Below are 21,928 nucleotides of genomic sequence, written 5' to 3'. Positions count from 1 at the left end.
GACTTGAACTCGCCACAGAATAAAACTCCTTGCAGGGTATATTGCTCAACAAGTCTTCTGGAGGGGTGGATCAGCTAGTCTTTGTTGAGCAATATACCCTGCAAGGAGTTTTATTCTGTGGCAAGTATAGGGCTCTTGTGAGTCGAAACTGGTTGCAGGTTGGAGTCAATTCATGTGATTACTGGAGTCTACTCATATGTAATAAAGAACAGGACATTTACTCACACGAAGACTTTGTTTTATACTTCAAGAGAAGAACCAGTTGTTTCTACTTAATGTGAATGTGGTAGTCCTGTTTTTTTGATATGTGTATTTGTAATATATACATTGAGTTAATTTAGTTATTTTCACATTACCACAATCAGTGGATTTTGGTCTCCACCGTGTTAGGGGAACCCATTTTTCTTCTCTGGCACTACTCTTGAAAAACTCCCATCCATCCGCATTCTGTGTCCACGGAATGCTGCTCAGCGTTTCCTTCATTTTTCGGAAATCAGCTCTCCTAAAGTCCAAAATGCGTGTTTGACTTGTCTTAGTTTCGGCCTTCCTTTGTACCTCAAATTGCAGGAGCACATGGTCGCTTGCCCCTAAGGATCCGACCACTTCAATCGCATCAATCAGGTCCTCCGCATTTGTTAGGATGAGATCAAGAGTAGCCGATCCCCTTGTTGCCTCTTCTACCTTCTGGACCATGAAATTGTCTGCAAGGCAAGCGAGGAATTTGTTGGACTTCATACTCTTGGCCGAGTTTGTTTTCCAGCAAATATCGAGATAGTTGAAATCGCCCATGACTACTACATCTCTTCTTTGTGCCTGTTTGGTCAACTGTTGGCAGAAGACTTCATCAAGTTCTTCCTCCTGGCTTGGAGGTCTGTAGTAGACGCCTACAACTAGATCTTTTTGAGTCCCAGTTCCCTTGATTCTTATCCAGATGCTTTCAACCTGTCCTTCAGAAAGGTGGTAGAGACCTGGCTGTGGGACCAAGCCTTTGAATAGTGTAATAACAGGAAACCATCTGGTATGGCTGGCTTGAGGTTGTTTCAACAATTTGATTTTGAAGTAGATACAACTGATTTTAATGTTTTTTTATATTTATAGTTTGTTTTATTCTAGCATTGAATGTTTGCCGTGTATATGTTGTGCTCCACCCTGAGTCCCCTTTGGCATGAGAAGGGCGGAATATAAATGTTTTAAATTAATAAATAAGTAATGCACAGAGATGATTTTGCCAGTTCCTTCCTCTGTAATACAGCTCACACCACTTGTTATTAATTTGTGGTTTCCTATCCAAGTACTAGTAGGGGCTGAACCTGCGTAATTTCCAAGATCAATAGGATTTGGTTCCTTTAGGGTATTTAGGTCCTCCACAGAACAATAGCACACTACTAAACTAATTTTGCATTGTAGATGATGACTGAACATGGACGTTTTTTTCTGTTCTCCTCTCAAGATTCTTTCTGAGACATAAATAACTTTTATTTTGTTTTGGAATATTGAAACAGGATATAGTATCACGATGTAACTCTTGAACATTTAGAAATGTGGTTTCTGTGTGTGTTTTAAATCTTTGGAAAAAGAGAATTGAAGAAACAGTAAGAGAGAAACAAACATTATACACTTTTTCAAAATGCACAAGTACTATATGCATCTCATTACCAAATTAAAGGTTTATCATAGCAGTAAATTTATACTCGGTCACAATGTCCTCTTCCGTTAAGACACACAAGAACAGAAGTGTCTGCTTCGGTAAATTTGTTATCAATTAAAGTTAACTCCTTTGTTTTAGAGCCCAAAGTGTTAAGTGGGACATCAAATGTGTAGTAAAACACATTGGTTTATGTCAACAACTTTCTTTTGCTCAGTGATTGAAGTCTTTGATGAAGTTCAACAGTGACAAATGCAAGATACTCCAATTAGGCAGAAAAAACTAAATGCAAAGACAGAATGGGGGACAATGCCTGGCTCGAGAGCAGTACGTGTGAAAAAGATCGTGGACAACAAGTTAAACATAAGCCAACAATGTCATGTGGCAGCAAAAAAAGCCAATGGGATTTTGGCCTGCATCAATAGGACCATAGTGTCTAGATCTAGGGAAGCCATGCTACCCCGCTACTCTGCTTTGGTTAGACCACACATGGAATATTGTGTCCAATTCTGGGCACCACAATTCAAGAGAGATATTGACAAGCTCAGATATGCAAATGACACCACTCTGATGGCCGAAAGCGAGGAGGAGCTGAGGAGCCTTCTAATCAAGGTGAAAGAAGAAAGCGCAAAAGCTGGGTTGCAGCTAAACATCAAAAAAACCAAGATTATGGCAACAAGAATGATTGACAACTGGGAAATAGAGGGAGAAAATGTGGAGGTTGTGACAGACTTTGTATTTCTAGGCGCAAAGATTACTGCAGATGCAGACTGTGGCCAGGAAATCAGAAGACGCTTACTTCTTGGGAGGAGAGCAATGTCCAGTCTCGATAAAATAATAAAGAGTAGAGACATCACACTGGCAACAAAGATCCGCCTAGTCAAAGCCATGGTATTCCCTGTAGTAACCTACGGATGTGAGAGCTGGACCTTAGGGAAGGCTGAGCGAAGGAAGATCGATGCTTTTGAGCTGTGGTGCTGGAGGAAAGTGCTGAGAGTGCCTTGGACTGCGAGAAGATCCAACCAGTCCATCCTCCAGGAAATAAAGCCTGACTGCTCATTGGAGGGAAGGATACTAAAGACAAAGCTGAAGTACTTTGGCCACATCATGAGGAGACAGCAAAGCCTAGAGAAGACAATTATGCTGGGGAAAGTGGAAGGCAAAAGGAAGAGGGGCCGACCAAGGACAAGATGGATGGATGGCAACCTTGAAGTGACTGGACTGACCTTGAAGGAGCTGGGGGTGGTGACGGCCGACAGGGAGCTCTGGCGTGGGCTGGTCCATGAGGTCACGAAGAGTCGGAGACGACTGAACGAATGAACAACAACATTGACAAGCTGGAATGTGTCCAGAGGAGGGCGACTAAAATGATCAAGGGTCTGGAGAACAAGCCCTATGAGGAGAGGCTTAAGGAGCTGGGCATGTTTAGCTTGAAGAAGAGAAGGTTGAGAGGAGATATGATAGCCATGTATAAATATGTGAGAGGAAGCCACAGGGAGGGGGGGAGCAAGCTTGTTTTCTGCTTCCCTGGAGACTAGGACGTGAAACAATGGCTTCAAACTACAAGAAAGGAGATTCTATCTGAACATGAGGAAGAACTTCCTGACTGTGAGAGCCGTTCAGCAGTGGAACTCTCTGCCCCAGAGTGTGGTGGAGGCTCCTTCTTTGGAAGCTTTTAAACAGAGGCTGGATGGCCATCAGTCAGGGTGATTTGAATGCAATATTCCTGCTTCTTGGCAGGGGGTTGAACTGGATGGCCCATGAGGTCTCTTCCAACTCTTTGATTCTATGATTCTATAATTCTGTGGCACACCAGATTTGCTACAACTCTTAGTCTGACTTTTAAAAAACTTCTGAGCTCATTTGGGGTTAAAATTCAGGGTCTTGAATAACTTTTTTGCTTCTTTGAAATGGAAATGAATTGTTCCCATTGTTGATAGGGCCAATTCTTTTTAATTGCATTCACTGGAGATCTGATCCTTCTCCTTAAGGAGCAAGATTTATAGCTTAAAGATTTCCTTTCAAAATCCTTTACAATCAATTATATACAATTCATTGCTTCTATGCAGAATTCACCGAATCAATAAGGATTTACTGAGATAATCCTGGTGTAAATTTTACTGATTCAATAAGTCTATTCTAATTGAATTTAATCACTGGGTTTGCATCCCAGAGTATCCATGAATTATCTGCATGAATCTTGTAACTTATATCCTGGTCCAGCTTCAGAACCCACATCCATTTGTTACATGCCAAGCCTTTAGTAACTAAAATAGCTCTGCATTGTTGGGTGTGCTTATTAGAATGAAATGGCACTGTTTGGTGTATATTTCTGAATTAAGCCATTTTTTGCAAGCAAAGTTAGAAGCATGTTTATAAATCAGGCACCTCATAATAAAGACATAAAAGTGTAAAGCAGCCAAAAGGAGTGATAAGTACAAACCTCTCTTCTCTTGCTTGTCTTAGCTCTTCTCTCTTGCCTAGATAATTACGACTATAAAACAGAGGTGCATAATGTTACAGGGGAAAAGAAAAGCCACAAGCCCCCCCCCCCCCAATAACTAAAGTACACTGGTTAAAATTAAAGGATATTCATTAATATATAACAAATATGGTAATGTGTAAATTTTGAGATGTCATACTGCCAAATCCAGCTTGTTAGTACCAGACTGAGGACTGTTCTGTTTCCATACAAGAGAATGGCTTGGTACACTCAATGATCCTTTTAAAAGATCACATTAATCATTGTATGTGGAGGGATGTGATTAAATGAATCCACTTCCAAATGCCCAATCATCTATGCGATGGTCAATTGATACTTAGAATCTATCACTTAAAAGTTTAACTGGTTCTGGGTTATCAACTCTAAATGAAAAATTGGACTTACAATATTATTGTGGGTTAGACTAAAGGTTAAACACACAAAGTGCATCCAAATTTACCTTTTTTTCATTTACAAAGGAAAAAAGTGTGAATCTCCAAATCTGTACACACATACTGACAGCACCATTTAAACCTCACACATCATCCCTTGGATTTCCATTCTTTATCAATCTCCTCCTCTGGGTTAAGAAAAGGCTTCTCCCCCTTTAGATGTGAATGTATACATTGTAGGGGTTAAAGAGTGAGGAAAGTGAGATGGGAAAGGTTTCGGACTCAAAATGTGGTTGTCCTGATCACAGCCTGATCAGTTTTGTTCTTAAACAAAACAGGAAAAGGAAGAAAAGCATATTAATTTAAGGTAAGGCAAAAGGTAAAATGTTTGCTCACTGTTCCAAAAATGCATTCAAGATAAAACTAAAACTTTAAATATTTACTTTATTTATTTATTTACCTTATTTATTTATTACCTTATTTATTACTACAGAAGCCTTTTGATGAGATATATGAAACCCTACTGTTGGAGAATAAATTATTTTGTTATCTGGAAACCGAGACTGTTCTGTCTTCCCCACTTGTCCTATGGATACACAACAGCTAAGGCCATTTAGTTATGCCTTTTGTATCTGTTTGCTCACTGTATCTGTGTGCTAAGGATATATGGCTCAATAAAAATAAAATTTGATTTGTTTTGAAAGCAGCTGACAGGGGGGCTCCTGGATGCAGGTTTGCCCCTTGTGTCACTGATATGTCTTGGATATCTGCCCAATATGTTCCAGATGTTCCAGAACAGCTTCCATCATTGGTATAATTTTCATGTTTTTCCCCCCAGGTGCTTGAAGAAAGCTGGAAGATGCTGTGACTTGGCGGAGCTCCTGACTTGCCATCTTAGTCAAGGATAATTGTCCATGGAGGTATTGTGCCTGACCTTCTTCAATGTCCTTAAAAGTATTACACTGCTACTATAACAAGGAATTGTGCCAGGGCATGTCATCAAGGGAACTGTAACCAATATATGCAGGTATGCTGGTGGCCATCAGAAATGGAATTCCATGGATGAGCGTCCATCAACAAAATACTGATTGACTTCCTTGAAGAAGTTGGAGGTAACCCAAATATAGGAATCAGCGCGAACTGACTTAAAAATCTAAAGTGTGGACATAATAGTCAAGTTCACTCAGCTAACAATAGATTTGCCCCAACCCCTCACCCCCGCCTGGACATACAAAAGTGTTCCTGCATTATTTCAATACAAAGATTTGGGAGTTATCTTGTAAAACAGGTGGTGGGAAGCAGCTTGTCTGCTCATGATTTACAGGAATTCTTATAAAACATATACATGTAAGTGATCAAGTAGAAGTTTTCTAATAGTCAATATGATCCAAAGGCGCCTTAGAGAATTGAAAGTGGGTTGAAAAGGCATTGCTTCACATTCCATTCTGGATACTCTAAAATGGATGTATTGTATAACAATTGTATAAAATACCTTAAGCTGGTACAAAGATGATGAGAAATCATTATTTCTATTTTTTTTAAAGTGCAAATGCAGGCACTTATGGAGATAACAGATCAGAGACAAGGAATCCTTGAGGAAGTGGATGACTACATAACACCTCTATGGGATAGATGACACAAAGAGGAGGGACATTTATCCTGATACTATTGGGTCTTTCTGAAATTCCCCTGGAATGCTGCACAAAAGCTCTTTGGTTGGGCATCAATTTCACTGCCAGGAACGGATTCACAGTATGTTTTAGAAAGCATCAATGTCCTAGAAAAAGGAAAAACAAGGAGGCGATAGGGCCTCTTCGAGGAGAAGATGGGGCAATGCTGACAGGGGGTAGGGAAAAGGCAGAACTACTTAATGTCTTCTTTGCCTCGGTCTTCTCACAAAAAGAAAGTCATCTTCAACCTGAGTAAGATGGAGTGAATGAGGGATTAGAGGACATCCAACCCCAAATAGGAAACAAGTTGTCCAGGAATACCTGGCCGCTCTAACTGAGTTCAAGTCTCCAGGGCCAGATCAACTACACCCAAGAGCGGAAGTCATTTCGGAACCATTGGCAATCATCTTTGAGAGTTCTTGGAGAACGGGAGAAGTTCCAGCAGACTGGAGGAGGGCCAATGTGGTCCCAATCTTCAAGAAGGGAAAAAAGGATGACCCAAACAATTACTGTCCGGTCAGCCTGATGCAGATACCAGGCAAGATTCTGGAAAAGATTGTTAAGGAAGTGGTCTGCAAACACTTAGAAACAAATGCGGTCATCGCTAATAGTCAACATGGATTTATCAAAAACAAGTCATGCCAGACTAATCTGATCTCTTCTTTCGATAGAGTTACAAGCTGGATAGATGCGGGGAATGCCGTGGATTTCAGTAAGGTCTTTGACGGGGTCCCCCATGACCTTCTGGCAGACAAACTGGTCCAGTGTGGGCTAGGCAAGGCTACGGTGAGGTGGATCAGTAATTGGTTGAATGGACGAACCCAGAGGGTGCTCACCAATGCTTCCTCTTCATCCTGGAAAGAAGTGACAAGTATAGTGCTGCAGGGTTTCATCCTGGGCCCGGTCCTGTTCAACATCTTTATTAATGACTTAGATGAAGGGCTAGATGGCATGATCATCAAGTTTGCAGATGACACCAAATTGGGAGGGATAGCCAATACGCCAGAGGACAGGAGCAGAATTCAAAATGATCTTGACAGATTAGAGAGATGGGCCAAAACTAACAAAATGAAGTTCAACAGTGACACTCCACTTTGGCAGGAAAAATGAAATGCAAAGATACAAAATGGGGGACGCCTCGCTCGAGAGCAGTACGTGTGAAAAAGATCTTGGAGTCCTTGTGGAAAACAAGTTAAACATGAGCCAACAATGTGATGTGGCAACAAAAAAAGCCAATGAGATTTTGGCCTGCACCAATAGGAGCTTAGTGTCTAGATCTAGGGAAGTCATGCTACTCCTCTATTCTGCTTTGGTTAGACCACACCTGGAATATTGTGTCCAATTCTGGGCACCACAATTCAATAGAGATATTGACAAGCTGGAATGTGTCCAGAGGAGGGCGACTAAAATGATCAAGGGTCTGGAGAACAAGCCCTATGAGGAGCGGCTTAAGGAGCTGGGCATGTTTAGCCTGAAGAAGACAGGCTGAGAGGAGATATGATAGCCATGTATAAATATGTGAGAGGAAGCCACAGGGAAAGGAGCAAGCTTGTTTTCTGCTTCCCTGGAGACTAGGATGTGAAACAATGGCTTCAAACTACAAGAAAGGAGATTCCATTTGAACATGAGGAAGAACTTCCTGACTGTGAGAGCCGTTCAGCAGTGGAACTCTCTGCCCCGGAGTGTGGTGGAGGCTCCTTCTTTGGAAGCTTTTAAACAGAGGCTGGATGGCCATCTGTCAGGGGTGATTTGAATGCAATATTCCTGCTTCTTGGCAGGGGGTTGGACTGGATGGCCCATGAGGTCTCTTCCAACTCTTTGATTCTATGATTCTATGATTCTAACCACATGACAGAACCAGCATTACAAAGTAAATGTGTCGTGTTTCAATGTAATACATCTTTTCCATGACAATAAACCATGAAATAACATTTGTCTTACTTAAATTTGTTTCTTTCTTCACGCTCTATCCTTTGCAGCCTCTCTTCTCTCTCTTGTCGTCGCCTCTCTCTTTCTGCTGCCAAGGATTCTTGGTGCTGTCGATAGGATGATGTAAGGAGACCACCCAAGGATGACCTAAAAAGAAAGGAAAAATGTATCACTCAATATTTCAATGAAATATTTGTCCTCATGTCTATTTTCCCCTACTTTATTACCATTTATTAATTCAGTAATACGGTCTGCTAATCATGCATACAGTTTCTCCTACTCTCAGTAGCCAATCCACTACTGAACAGGGATTTGCCCCTTTTCATTTGTGACTTTTGATTATCTGAGATTGAAAAGTGAACCAACATGTCAATGTCATTTATACATATTTTAATAATCATAATCATAATAATACAGCTTTATTTTTAGATCTCCCCAGAAGGATTCAGGGTGGTTTACACATACAGGCAAACATTCAATGCCTGACATATACCAGAACATAACAGAACTAGAACATAATACAAAATAATAACAGCATTCTACTTATCAAATAAAATTAAATATCAAAATAAAGACATACACCAGCTAATCAATAAGCAAGTATATTTAAAAGCATAGTCACCAGTAAGACATCTGACATAGTTAGCACAATTAAAAATTGGTGAAGCATTGGCTGTTATAGTTGTTCTTAAATATGCCATTATGGACACGTAGTACAGATAGGACAGCCTGCTTTTCAATGGCGTTGCTAAAGTACCCTAATCCTAAAGTACCCTAATCCTAAAGTCCCCTAAGTACCTCGCAGATATGGGACTTGGAGGTACTGTTTTGCAGTGGCCTCTTTCCTTGAGGAGCTTTTGCACAATTAAAACTTGTGCACCAGTTGTGCTCATACCTTGGGAAGTCAGACTTGGCCACGGTGGTCCACACTCTTGTTACATCCCGACTTGATTACTGAATGCACTCTATGTGGGGTTGCCTTTGAAGTCTACTCAGAAGCTCCAACTAGTCCAATGGACAGCAGCCAGATTGCTCACCAGAGCAGCATAAAGAGAGCATACAACCCCCTATGCTACACCAGCTCCACTGTTTGCCAATCTGCTACCGAGCACAATTCAAAGTGCTGGCTTCAGCCTATAAAACTCTGAACAGTTCTGGCCCAGCTTACCTATCTGAACATATTTCCTGCTATGAACCACTGCAAAGTCTAACATCAACAGGAGAGGCCCTGCTCTTGGTCCCACCATCCTCGCAAGCACGACTGGTGGAGATGAGAGACAGGACTTCTAAGTAGTGGCGCCTGTGGAACTCTCTACCCAGTGACATTAGATTGGCCCCCTCCCTCTTGTCCTTTAGAATGAAACTGAAAACCTGGTTATGGGGCCAAGCGTTTGAACAGTAGAGGAAGCAATTTAGAATGAGACACAGTTTGTGTGAATGATAATAGACTGACCTGGACTATGATTTCAGTAATTTGAAAGCATTAACCAATTTTTAAATTGCTTTTATTATTTATTAGTGTTATTGGCATTGAATGAAGCCCTGTTGTGAAGCCGCCCTGAGTCCTCCTCCGGGGGTGAGAAGGACGAGATATAAATATGTAAAATAATATGTGAAATAAATAAATAAATAATCCTCCTTCCCATATGCCAAAGTGCAGAGGAGCATTTTTAGTAGCTTTTGAAAGAGAGGAGTGTGGAGGACATTTTTATCTCTTTCACAAGGGAGTTCCAGAGACGAGCAGCAATCATAGAGAAGGCCCCTTCTCTCAATCCCACCAGTTGCACTTGAGATGGGGGTGGGACAAAGAGGAGCTCCTCTTCTGCAAACCACAGTGACCGGGAAGGTCTGTATAAGGAGATGCAATTTCACAAGTAGCCTGGACCTGAGCCATTTATGGCTTTATAAGTAACGAACAGCACTTTGTATTTAGCTCCAAAGCAGACCGGCAGCCAGTGGGGCTGTTGCAACATGGGAGTGGTCCTTTCACGATATAGCATTCCAGTTAGCAACCTAGTTACCAATGTCTGGACTAATTGTAGCTTCTGAACTATCCTCAAAGGCAGATCCACATAGAGAGCATTGCAGTAGTCCAAATGGGACGTGACTAAGGCATAAACTACCATGGCCAAGCCAGGCGTCTCGAGATACAGGTGCAGAAGTTTTAATTGTGCGAAGGTGCTCCTGGCTGCCACCGACACCTGGAGTTCCAGGGTCAATGATGAATCCAGGATCACCCCCAAGCTGCGAACCTGTGCCTTCAGAGGGAGTGTAACCCCATCCAGCACATGCTGTAACCCTATACAGTTTCCAATCTATAGAATTTGGCTAGATAATAGCCAATAGGATGGTTCATTTTTGTAGATTTTATTGTATTAACTTAATGTTTTAAACTCTTTATAATTATTGGTTTTGATATGTATTTTATTGTGTTTATTTGTAGGCATCAAATATGTGCTGGCTGGAAGCCGCCCTGAGTCCCCCCCAGGGGGTTGAGAAGGGTGGGGTACAAATATCCGAAATAAATAAATAAATAAATAAATAAATACCGTTCTATACCCTGCGACTGACCAGAAGTACCTCTGTCTTGTCTGAATTTAATTTCAGCTTGTTTGCTCTCATCCAGTCCATAACTGATGACAGACACCGGATCAGGACCAGGACAACATCCTTTGCTTTTGGTGGAAATGCGTAATAGAATTGGGTGTCATCTGTGTAAATTTGACACCATACTCCAAAATTCTGGATGATCTCTCCCAGCGGATTCATGTAAATGTTAAATAGCATGGGGGATAAGTTGGAACCCTGAGGGACCCCACAGGCCAGGGAGTCGAACAGGAGTTCCCCATCTCTGCTATCTAGGTCTGTCCCTCCAGGAAGAACTGGAACTACCAGAGAGGTGACCCAGAAGGATATCATGGTCGAAAGCTGCTGAGATATCCAGGAGAACCAACAGGGACACACTCCCCCGTCTAGTTCTCTAAGGAGATCATTGAACAAGGTGGATGAGTTCCCACAGAAGTTGAGGAAGCAAGAAACCATCTTCTTCCCCTGCTTCAGGCAAGCCTTGTCTCAGAGTGCATTAGGAATCTGAGTGAGTGTTTAAGATTAGCTGCTCTGAGTGTTTGTTTTGTTTTGTTTGAGAGGCAAGACTAAATTCTTTAGCCAGAAGTGGGCAGCAATTAATGACTCATTGTTCCCTGTTCTTTGAAGCTCTCTGGGAGTAAGTGGTTGTGTCCTGTTTGACCTATATAAACTCAGACCCTCACTAACCTACACCTTTATCCCTGCATACAGAAAACAACATAAAACAAATACACTAAAGCAGTCTGCAGATGGAAGAAACACAAAATATTTTTGTCTTATACACAAAATGTGGCATGTTCAGCTTCTTCACACAACAATTACTCAATTACATCTGCCCCAAGTGTAAACAGATGACTCACATGGAACAGAGGATCCAATTACTCGAGGACCGTATTAAGACCCTTAAGGACATTCAGAAACTCGAGCTGTTCTTGGACACCACACAGCACATTGTCCCAACAAGCAACCTATATCACACCAACATTATGGGGAGGCCCATGAGGAGCTTACCTCAGATATGGACAACCCTCAGGCTTGGAGGAATGTCACCCTTAGAAAGAGACATAGGACCAGGAAGCCTCCCCAGAATACTTCTGCTCACTGCAGTTACACAATAGAGTCCACAATGTCTGGGAATCGCCAGAAGGCTAAACGGAGGGCTGCACAAACACAACAAGGACCAAGTACCAAAAGCACAATAATCCCAATTAAACAGCTCAAGGGAAGATCTCAGGGGCTCACATGTCTTTACACTAATGCACAGAGCATGGGAAATAAACAAGATGAACTCCTTTTAGCACAACACTACAAATATGATATCATAGCCATCACTGAAACCTGGTGGGATGACTCCTATCGCTGGAATGTATATATCGAGAGGTATAACCTCTTTCACAGAAACCGAACAAAGGGGAGAGGAGGCGGAGTATATGTCAAAAACTCTTATGCTGCAGAAGAGATTCAAGACAGCAATCTGGGAAACCAGCTTGAAATCATCTGGATAAGAATCAAGGGAACTGGGACTCAAAAAGATGTCGTTGTAGGCGTCTACTACAGACCCCCAAGCCAGGAGGAAGAACTTGATGAAGTCTTCTGCCAACAGTTGACCAAACAGGCACAGAGAAGAGATGTAGTAGTCATGGGCGATTTCAACTATCCCGATATTTGCTGGTAAACAAACTCGGCCAAGAGTACAAGGTCCAACAAATTCCTCGCTTGCCTTGCAGACAATTTCATGGTCCAGAAGGTAGAAGAGGCAACAAGGGGATTGGCTACTCTTGATCTCATCCTAACAAATGCGGACGACCTGATCGATGTGGTCGAAGTAGTAGGATCCTTAGGAGCAAGTGACCATGTGCTCCTGCAATTTGAGGTACAAAGGAAGGCCGAAACTAAGACAAGTCAAACCCACATTTTGGACTTTAGGAGAGCTGATTTCCAAAAAATGAAGGAAACGCTGAGCAGCATTCCGTGGACACAGATACTAAAAGACAAGGGAGTTACGGTTGGATGGGAATTTCTCAAGAGTGAAATACTCAAGGCGCAATTGCAAACCGTGCCAACAAAGAGAAAAAATAGGACAAATGCAAAGAAGCCAGAATGGATGTCCAAAGAACTTCTAACTGTGCTAAGACACAAAAGAGACATGCACAAGAAGTGGAAAAAGGGAGAAATCACCAAAGAAGAATTCAAACAAATAGCCAACACCTGTAGGGAAAAGGTCTGCAAGGCTAAAGCAAAGAACGAGCTCAGGCTTGCCAGGGACATTAAAAACAATAAAAAGGGCTTCTATTCTTATGTCAGTAGAAAAAGGAAAAACAAGGAGGTGATAGGACCTCTTCGAGGAGAAGATGGGGCAATGCTGACAGGGGATAGGGAAAAGGCAGAACTACTTAATGCCTTCTTTGCCTCGGTCTTCTCACAAAAAGAGAGTCTTCAACCTCAGCAAGATGGAGTGGATGAGGGATTAGAGGACATCCAACCCCAAATTGGGAAAGAAGTCGTCCAGGAATACCTGGCCGCTCTTAATGAGTTCAAGTCCCCAGGGCCAGATCAACTACACCCCAGAGTATTGAAGGAACTAGCGGAAGTCATTTCGGAACCATTGGCAACCATCTTTGAGAGTTCTTGGAGAACGGGAGAAGTTCCAGCAGATTGGAGGAGGGCCAATGTGGTCCCAATCTTCAAGAAGGGAAAAAAGGATGACCCAAACAACTACCGTCCGGTCAGCCTCACATCGATACCGGGCAAGATTCTGGAAAAGATTGTTAAGGAAGCGGTCTGCAAACACTTAGAAAGAAATGCAGTCATCGCTAATAGTCAACATGGATTTATCAAAAACAAGTCATGCCAGACTAATCTGATCTCTTTCTTCGATAGAGCTACAAGCTGGGTAGATGCGGGGAATGCCGTGGATGTAGCGTACCTGGATTTCAGTAAGGCCTTAGACAGGGTCCCCCATGACCTTCTGGCAAGGAAACTAGTCCAATGTGGGCTAGGCAAAACTACGGTGAGGTGGATCTGTAATTGGTTAAGTGGACGAACACAGAGAGTGCTCACTAATGCTTCCTCTTCATCTTGGAAAGAAGTGACAAGTGGAGTGCCGCAGGGTTCCGTCCTGGGCCCGGTCCTGTTCAACATCTTTATTAATGACTTAGATGAAGGGCTAGAAGGTATGATCATCAAGTTTGCAGACGACACCAAATTGGGAGGGATAGCCAATAGTCCAGAGGACAGGAGCAGAATTCAAAACGATCTTGACAGATTAGAGAGATGGGCCAAAACTAACAAAATGAAGTTCAACAGTGACAAATGCAAGATACTCCACTTTGGCAGAAAAAATGAAATGCAAAGATACAGAATGGGTGATGCCTGGCTCGAGAGCAGTACGTGTGAAAAAGATCTTGGAGTCCTCGTGGACAACAAGTTAAACATGAGCCAACAATGTGATGTGGTGCCAAAAAAGCCAATGGGATTTTGGCCTGCATCAATAGGAGCATAGTGTCTAGATCTAAGGAAGTAATGCTAGCCCTCTATTCTGCTTTGGTTAGACCCCATCTGGAATATTGTGTCCAATTCTGGGCACCACAATTCAAGAGAGATATTGACAAGCTGGAATGTGTCCAGAGGAGGGCGACTAAAATGATCAAGGGCCTGGAGAACAAGCCCTATGAGGAGCGGCTTGGGGAGCTGGGCATGTTTAGCCTGAAGAAGAGAAGACTGAGAGGAGATATGATAGCCATGTATAAATATGTGAGAGGAAGCCACAGGGAGGAGGGAACAAGCTTGTTTTCTGCTTCCTTGGAGACTAGGACGCGGAACAATGGCTTCAAACTACAAGAGAGGAGATTCCATCTGAACATTAAGAAGAACTTCCTGACTGTGAGAGCCGTTCAGCAGTAGAACTCTCTGCCCCGGAGTGTGGTGGAGGCTCCTTCTTTGGAAGCTTTTAAGCAGAGGCTGGATGGCCATCTGTCAGGGGTGATTTGAATGCAATATTCCTGCTTCTTGGCAGGGGGTTGGACTGGATGGCCCATGAGGTCTCTTCCAACTCTTTGATTCTATGATTCTATGATTCTCACACAACTAACAACTAACCAGGAACAACTGACTCACTGCAGTTACACAATAGAGCCCAAATTCTCACACAACTAACAACTGACCAGGAAACGTAACATCTTGGGGAAGACCAGAATGGCTTAGATACTGATCAATGGCTCGTCCTTGATCAATGTGTGGGGAATAGCCCTGACTGGGACAACACTTCACAACATTCACACTTACACGATCAATGTTCCATCCCCAATCATAGACCAAGTGCACACTCAGGAGAATCATAGGCTCTTGGACGAATCTCAATGGATTGTCCTTGACGAATGCACTGGGGATGCCGAGGGGGAAGACAACACTTTACACCTACACAATTCACATGAACAGGATCACTTTTCTGGGGACCTACGCACTACATTGCAAAAAAGGGACCCTGTAAATCCTCAAAGTAAGCAGGTCTTGGTAGTAGGTGACTCCTTTCTTAGAGGAACGGAAGCCGTCATTTCCAGACCAGATGGGATGGCTCGAGAAATATGCTGCCTCCCTGGAGCAAAAATACTGTATACCATATCACTCAGAGACTCACCAGGCTCCTCAAGCCCCATCACTATCCCCTCCTCATGTTGATTCATGTAGGAACCAATGATACTGCTAGACATACTTTTTGAAAAAGACCGTAAATTATTTTCGAGCTCTCGGAACAAAGCTAAAACAATCTAATGTACAGGTGGTCTTTTCGTCCCTCCTCCCAGTTATTATTATTATTATTATTATTATTATTATTAAACTTTATTTCTACCCCGCTAGCATCTCCCGAAGGACTCGATGCAGCTTAAAAAGGCCAAGGCCTCAACACAACAACAGCAAACAATAACAATACAATACAAAGTAAATTAAAAACATAAGCAATAACAAATCATTACACCATTACGCAATAAAAACCAGGGCCGGGCCAGTGATGGGTACAGGTTAAAAAGTGCTGGGTGTGACAGGTGGTATGTTGTGATTCTGGGCAAGTGCAATGTGCAGAGAGTCATTAAACTCTGATAAAGTGCTTCTGGGACATAGTGGTGGGAGTCATTCTATTCTGGAAAAGCACATCGGAATAGCCAAGTCTTCAAACTCTTCCTAAAGACTGCCAATGTGGGTGCTAGTCTAATGTCTTTGGGGAGGGTGTTCCAAAGTCGGGGGGCAACCACAGAGAAGGCCCTGTCCCTCGTCCCCACCAAACACGCCTGCGACGCAGGTGGGATTGCGAGCAGGGCCCCTCCCTGATGAATGAAAGGAGCGTGTTGGTTCATAAACGGAGATGCGGTCACGCAGGTAGGCAGGTCCCAAACCATTTAGGGCTTTGTAGGTAAGCACCTGCACCTTGAATTGGGTACAGTAGGTAAACGGCAGCCAATGGAGCTCCTTAAACAGGAGGGTTGACCTCTCTCTGTACAGAGCGCCCGTTAACATCCTGGCTGCCGCCCGGTCCTACAAGGGCCAGAAAAATAGTACAGGTCAGTAACTGGCATAGAAAATGGTGTCAGGAGGAATGCTTTGGCTTCCTCAATCATGGCCTGCTTTTCCAGGAGGATGGCCTACTGGCAAGGGATGGGGTGCATCTCACACAAGTAGGAAAACACCTTTTGCTCACAGTCTCACAAACCTCATTAGGTGCACTTTAAACTAGGTCCACCGGGGGAGGGGGACAATAGCCTTGCAAACAGTACTTTACCCACAATGTCAGGCAATCACTAGAAGGCTAAAGGGAGGGCTGCACAAACACAATGAGGATCACGTACTGAAGGTTTTTGCATTTTATGTTCTGTGTATATTGTGTCTATTGTGTTGATGGGTGTGGCCTCATGTAAGCCGCCCCGAGTCCCCCTGGGGGAGATGGAGCAGGGTATAAAGTTGTATTATTATTATTTATTATAAAGCACAATAATCCTAAATAAACAGTTCAGGGGAAGGTATCAGAGACTCACATGTCTTTATACTAATGCACAGGGCATGGGAAATAAACAAGACAAACTCCACCTTTTAGCACAACACCACAAATATGATGTCATAGGCATCACTGAAACCTGGTGGGATGACTCCTATTGCTGGAATGTAGACATTGAGGGCTATAACCTCTTTCACAAAAACCGATCAAAGGGGAGAGGAGGCGGAGTAGCCTTATATGTCAAAAACTGTTACGCTGCAGAAGAGATGTAAGACAGCAATCCGGGAAACCAGCTTGAAAGCATCTGGATAAGAATCAAGGGAACTGGGACTAAAAAAGATCTCGTTGTAGGCGTCTACTACAGACCTCCAAGCCAGGATGAAGAACTTGATGAAGTCCTCTGCCAACAGTTGACCGAACAGGCACAAAGAAGAGATATATTAGTCATGGGCAATTTCAACCATCCCGATATTTGCTGGAAAACAAACTCAGCCAACAAATTCCAACAAATTCCTCACTTGCCTTGCAGACAATTTCATAGTCCAGAAGGTAGAAGAAGCAATAAGGGGGTCGACTACTTTTGATCTCATCTTAACAAATGCTGAGGACCTGATCGATACTGTTAAGTGGTCGGATCCTTAGGGGCAAGTGACCATGTACTCCTGCAGTTTGAGGTACAAAGGAAGGCCGAAACTAAGACAAGTCAAACCTGCATTTTAGACTTTAGGAGAGCTGACTTCCAAAAAATGAAGAAATATTGAGCAGCATTCCGTGGACACAGATACTAAAAGGCAAGGGAGTTACGGTAGATGGGAGATTTTAAAGAGTGAAATACTCAAGGCACAATTGCAAAGAGTGCCAACAAAGAGAGAAAAATTGGAAAAGTGCAAAGAAGCCAAAATGGGTGTACAAAGAACTTCTACTGTGCTAAGACTCAAAAGAGACATGCACAAAAAGTGGAAAATGAAGAAATCACCAAAGAAAAATTCAACAAATAGCCAACTGCTGTAGGGAAAAGGTCCGCAAGGCTAAAGCACAAAATTAGCTCAGGCTTTCCAGGGACATTAAAAACAATAAAAATAGCTTCTTTTCTTATGTCAGTAGAAAAAGGAAGAACAAAGAGGCGATAGGGCCTCTTCGAGGAGAAGATGGGGCAATGCTGACAGGGGATAGGGAAAAGGCAGAACTACTTAATGCCTTCTTTGCCTTGGTCTTCTCACAAAAAAAAGTCACCTGCAACCTCAGAAAGATGGAGTGGATGAGGGATTAGAGGACATGCAAACCCAAATTGGGAAACAAGTCATCCAGGAATACCTGGCTGCTCTTAACGAGTTCAAGTCCCCAGGGCCAGATCAACTAAACCCAAGAGTATTGAAGGAACTAGCAGAAGTCATCTCGGAACCATTGGCAATCATCTTTGAGAGTTCTTGGAGAACGAGACAAGTTCCAGCAGACTGGAGGAGGGCCAATGTGGTCCCAATCTTCAAGAAGTGAAAAAAGGATGACCCAAACAATTATCGTCCGGTCAGCCTCATGTTGATACCAGGCAAGATTCTGGAAAAGATTGTTAAGGAAGCGGTCTGCAAACACTTAGAAACAAATGCGGTCATCGCTAATAGTCAACATGGATTTATCAAAAACAAGTCGTGCCAGACTAATCTGATCTCTTTTTTCGATAGAGTTACAAGCTGGATAGATGTTAGGTGGAACTGTAACTGGTTAAGTGGACGAACCCAGAGAGTGCTCATCAATGCTTCCTCTTCCTCCTGGAAAGAAGTGACAAACGGAATGCTGCAGGGTTCTGTCCTGGGCCTGGTCCTGTTCAACATCTTTATTAATTACTTAGATGAAGGGTTAGAAGGCATGACCATCAAGTTGGCAGGTGACACCAAATTGGGAGGGATAGCCAATACTCCAGAGGACAGGAGCAGAATTCAAAATGATCTTAACAGATTAGAGAGATGGACCAAAACTAACAAAATGAAGTCCAACAGTGACCAATTTGTAATAATTTTCTTTAACACGTGTCGATAAGTTCTTTAAATATCTTTGGTCCCATAATTGTACCCAATCTGCTTCTTTTATTCTAATCCCTAGGTCTTCCTCCCATATCTCTCTTAATGTTACATCCTTTATCCCCCCCCCCTTTAATATCAATTATTATCTTATACAATTTGCTAGTTATTCCTTTCAGCTTGTGGTATCCTCCCGTTGCTCTTTCTTTTTGTATCACTTGTTCAACTTGTGTAAGTTTGCCTCTTTCCCCATTATTTTTTATCCAATTCTTGAACCATTGCTCTAACTGTAGACAATGGAACCATGAGAGTTTAATATCTCTAAATTCTTTCAATATAGTTTCTTTCCTCATGTTTGCTTTTATCCAATCTCCAATTCTATCTATTCTCTTCTCTCTTAATTTTTTATCTAATATATTTTTATAAATTTTTGGGAATTTTTTATCCATTATTATTGGTGTTAATGTTGAACTTTCTGATAATAATATTTTCTTGTTTCTATTCCAAATTCCTATCACATTTCTCAACATTGGGTTTTTTATTCTCTTAATTTCTTCCCTTTTTATATCCTTAAAAATATATTACAAATTTTGTCCTCTACTTCTTCTGAATCTTCCTCCAACCATTCCAAATCCTCCTTATTTATTATCCCTTCTATAACTAGTCTTATCCTGTTTGCTTCATAGTATTTTTTAATATTGGGAAGTGTTAAACCTCCAACCTTTTGTGACTTATACCAAAACTGTTTATTTAACCTGTTTTTCTTATTGCCATTACAATATTTATTAATTAATTGTTGCAATTTGTTTAATTCCTCCTCCGATATCTGTAGTGGTACCATTCTAAATATAAAATTTATCGTTGGAAGAATTTTCATTTTAACTAGCTCTACCCTTCCAAACCATGATAGTTTTATATTTTCATATTCTCGTAATTGTTTTTGAGTTACTTTCCTTAATCTTGTTACATTTGCCTCTTCCATTTCATATAATTTCTTTAGTTATAATTATTCCTAAATATTTTATTTCATTCTTGATCTTTATTCCCATGTTAACCTGTTTCATAAAATCTTCTTCCTTTTTGTATAATTAAGTAACATCATTTCTGATTTTTCCAATTAATTTGTAAACCTGTTAACTGCAGCAAGAATACCATTGAAGAATGGTATAAAGAATTATGGAAAATAGCAATAAATGATAAATTGACATGTAGGTTAAGAGTCAGGAAAGGGGTATGGAAGGAAAACGATTTTGATAAAGTTTGGGGAAAATTTATTGAGAATGGCTTAAAAGAAGTAGACGGAAAATTACCTCCACAAGAAGAAATGGTATTTTGGAAAGAGAATGCAAATTGAAGTGGCTCGGAAGGGGGGGGGGCACAGAGGTGGGGGAAAAAAGTATACAAGATATATATACACTTTGGTTGATGTAATGAATTGAGGATGGAATATAAGATTATTGAAGGTATTGATGTATTGATGTATTCAAAGAAAACCAATAAAATATTTGGAAAAAAACAATAAACAAAAATGAGATGAAAGGCAGGTGGGATGTGGAGAAATGCAACAAATTTGAAACAAAACAGGTGTGTGTCTAGTGGAGGATTTGTCAGAGACAATGGCTGTGGCATCATAGCTAACACTTGTTACTCTGTAGAAAGAGGCATGGCAAAGCCCATTTGAATGTATTTTACTATGAAAACTTTCTATGATAAGATAGTCCATAATGAAACAAGAGATAGTGCCAGAAGATGTGATTCCCAGGTCGGAAGACATTCAATACCTGACTGTGGTACAGAAAAAGACTATGAGTAGCTCTGTGTATAATATTGCAACTGCACTCAAGCCAAAAGGATGTTTGGTTGTTGACATGCTCTGAAACTGCGCAAAACATATTACAGGAGCATGGAATGTGAGCAGCATGGATGAGGAAAAACTAGATATATGTAGTACAACAAGAAACAGAATATATAGACATGCTAAGCACACACTAAAACGGGATCTACTGTTAATAAAAAAACACATTGTGCCAAACTACAACCTTAAGAACACCCTTGAAGAAGTTAAAGGTAATTTGCGTGTTGATGGGCGACACTCCTCCCGCCCGCAGAACCAGAGATGACAAGGACACATAGATGGAGTAAAAATGGCCGCAACTTAATTTATTGATTACAGGAACACTGAACAAAAACATGAACATGCAAGGTGGGTGGGAGGACAACTTGAAGCAGGCCTGGTATCTGCTAGGCCCTGCGCAGCCTCTTTAAGGTTGCTGGGCACAGGGCGCAACCAGCCCCTGGCCAATGCCAGGTGCTGGGTGGGGCTGGCCGCTGATTGGCCAGCTAACCAAGTGGTGGAAAACTTCCCACCGCGCAGGGGCTTCTGGGAAGGAGAAGCCCCTGCTGCCAACATGGCCAGAGGGAGGGGCAGCCCCCCCCCACCGCAACAGGCCTTGCCCAGTAAGTCGGGCAATTAATATACAAAATAAAATTGCATTATTAAGCCCAGTTGATCAGGAGCTAAAACACTGGGCTGAAGTGAGGGACACTGTTAGGAAAACAACACTATCTGCAGCCAAAAAAACAAAAACAAAACAAACAAACCAAAAACAAAGAGAGGAGCCCTGATGGATGACAGATGAAACTCTTAAAGCAGTCAAGGACAGATAAGAAGCAAAAGGTTCATTTCGGTTGTTGATCTCGATTTCTTTGTGATATTTGATATAATTTCTATCATGGTTTCTTTGATTTTTCTTCATCCTCTTTCCTTATGTTTCTAAATCTCAATTGATATTCTTTTTCTTTAGCTTCTTGTTGAAGTTGGGTTGAGGTCAATTTTCCTTCTAGATTTTCGATTTTCTTTTTCATGATTCCTTGTTCTGTCTTCATTTCCCTGTTTTCTCTTAGTAAATCGTTATTGTCTTGTTTTAGTTTCTCCATGTCATCTCCATGTTCTTCATTTCCTCTTTAATTAGTGTCTTTATTTGTTCTTTCATCTCCTTTTTCATTTCATTCATTTCTCCCCTGAGTATCTTGTTCTGATTTTTAATTTCAGACTGAAGCTTCCAAATTTCTTTCAGGATATCTTTCACCCCGATTTCTTCAGTGAGTGAATTTTTTCTGTTCACTTTCCCCCTTTTTTTCTCCATTCTCCCAGGGTATTGTTAGTATTATTTTTGGGATATATATTGTTATTTATTTTATTTTTATTTATTTATTTATTATA

At 41.7% G+C, this 21,928-nt stretch overlaps 1 protein-coding gene across 10 annotated transcripts in view; it reads right to left on the bottom strand.

Annotated features, from left to right (window-relative positions):
* Positions 1-21,928, bottom strand: part of FHOD3 (formin homology 2 domain containing 3) — a 496,353-nt gene that overhangs the window by 172,503 nt on the left and 301,922 nt on the right. For 8 of the 10 annotated variants that reach the window (XM_060781410.2, XM_060781412.2, XM_060781415.2 and 5 more), the window contains 2 exons: positions 8,131-8,265; positions 4,089-4,139 (listed from right to left, as the gene is read on the bottom strand). In XM_060781410.2, coding sequence (XP_060637393.2) covers positions 4,089-4,139; positions 8,131-8,265 — 186 coding nt within the window. The remainder of the gene's footprint in view (positions 1-4,088; positions 4,140-8,130; positions 8,266-21,928) is intronic. The other 2 variants (XM_060781413.2, XM_060781414.2) reach the window with 1 other exon arrangement.

This window comes from Anolis sagrei, chromosome 6 (genome assembly GCF_037176765.1).
Source record: "Anolis sagrei isolate rAnoSag1 chromosome 6, rAnoSag1.mat, whole genome shotgun sequence".
Taxonomy (NCBI): Eukaryota; Metazoa; Chordata; class Lepidosauria; order Squamata; family Dactyloidae; genus Anolis; species Anolis sagrei.
This window is presented reverse-complemented; position numbering and strand designations above follow the sequence as displayed.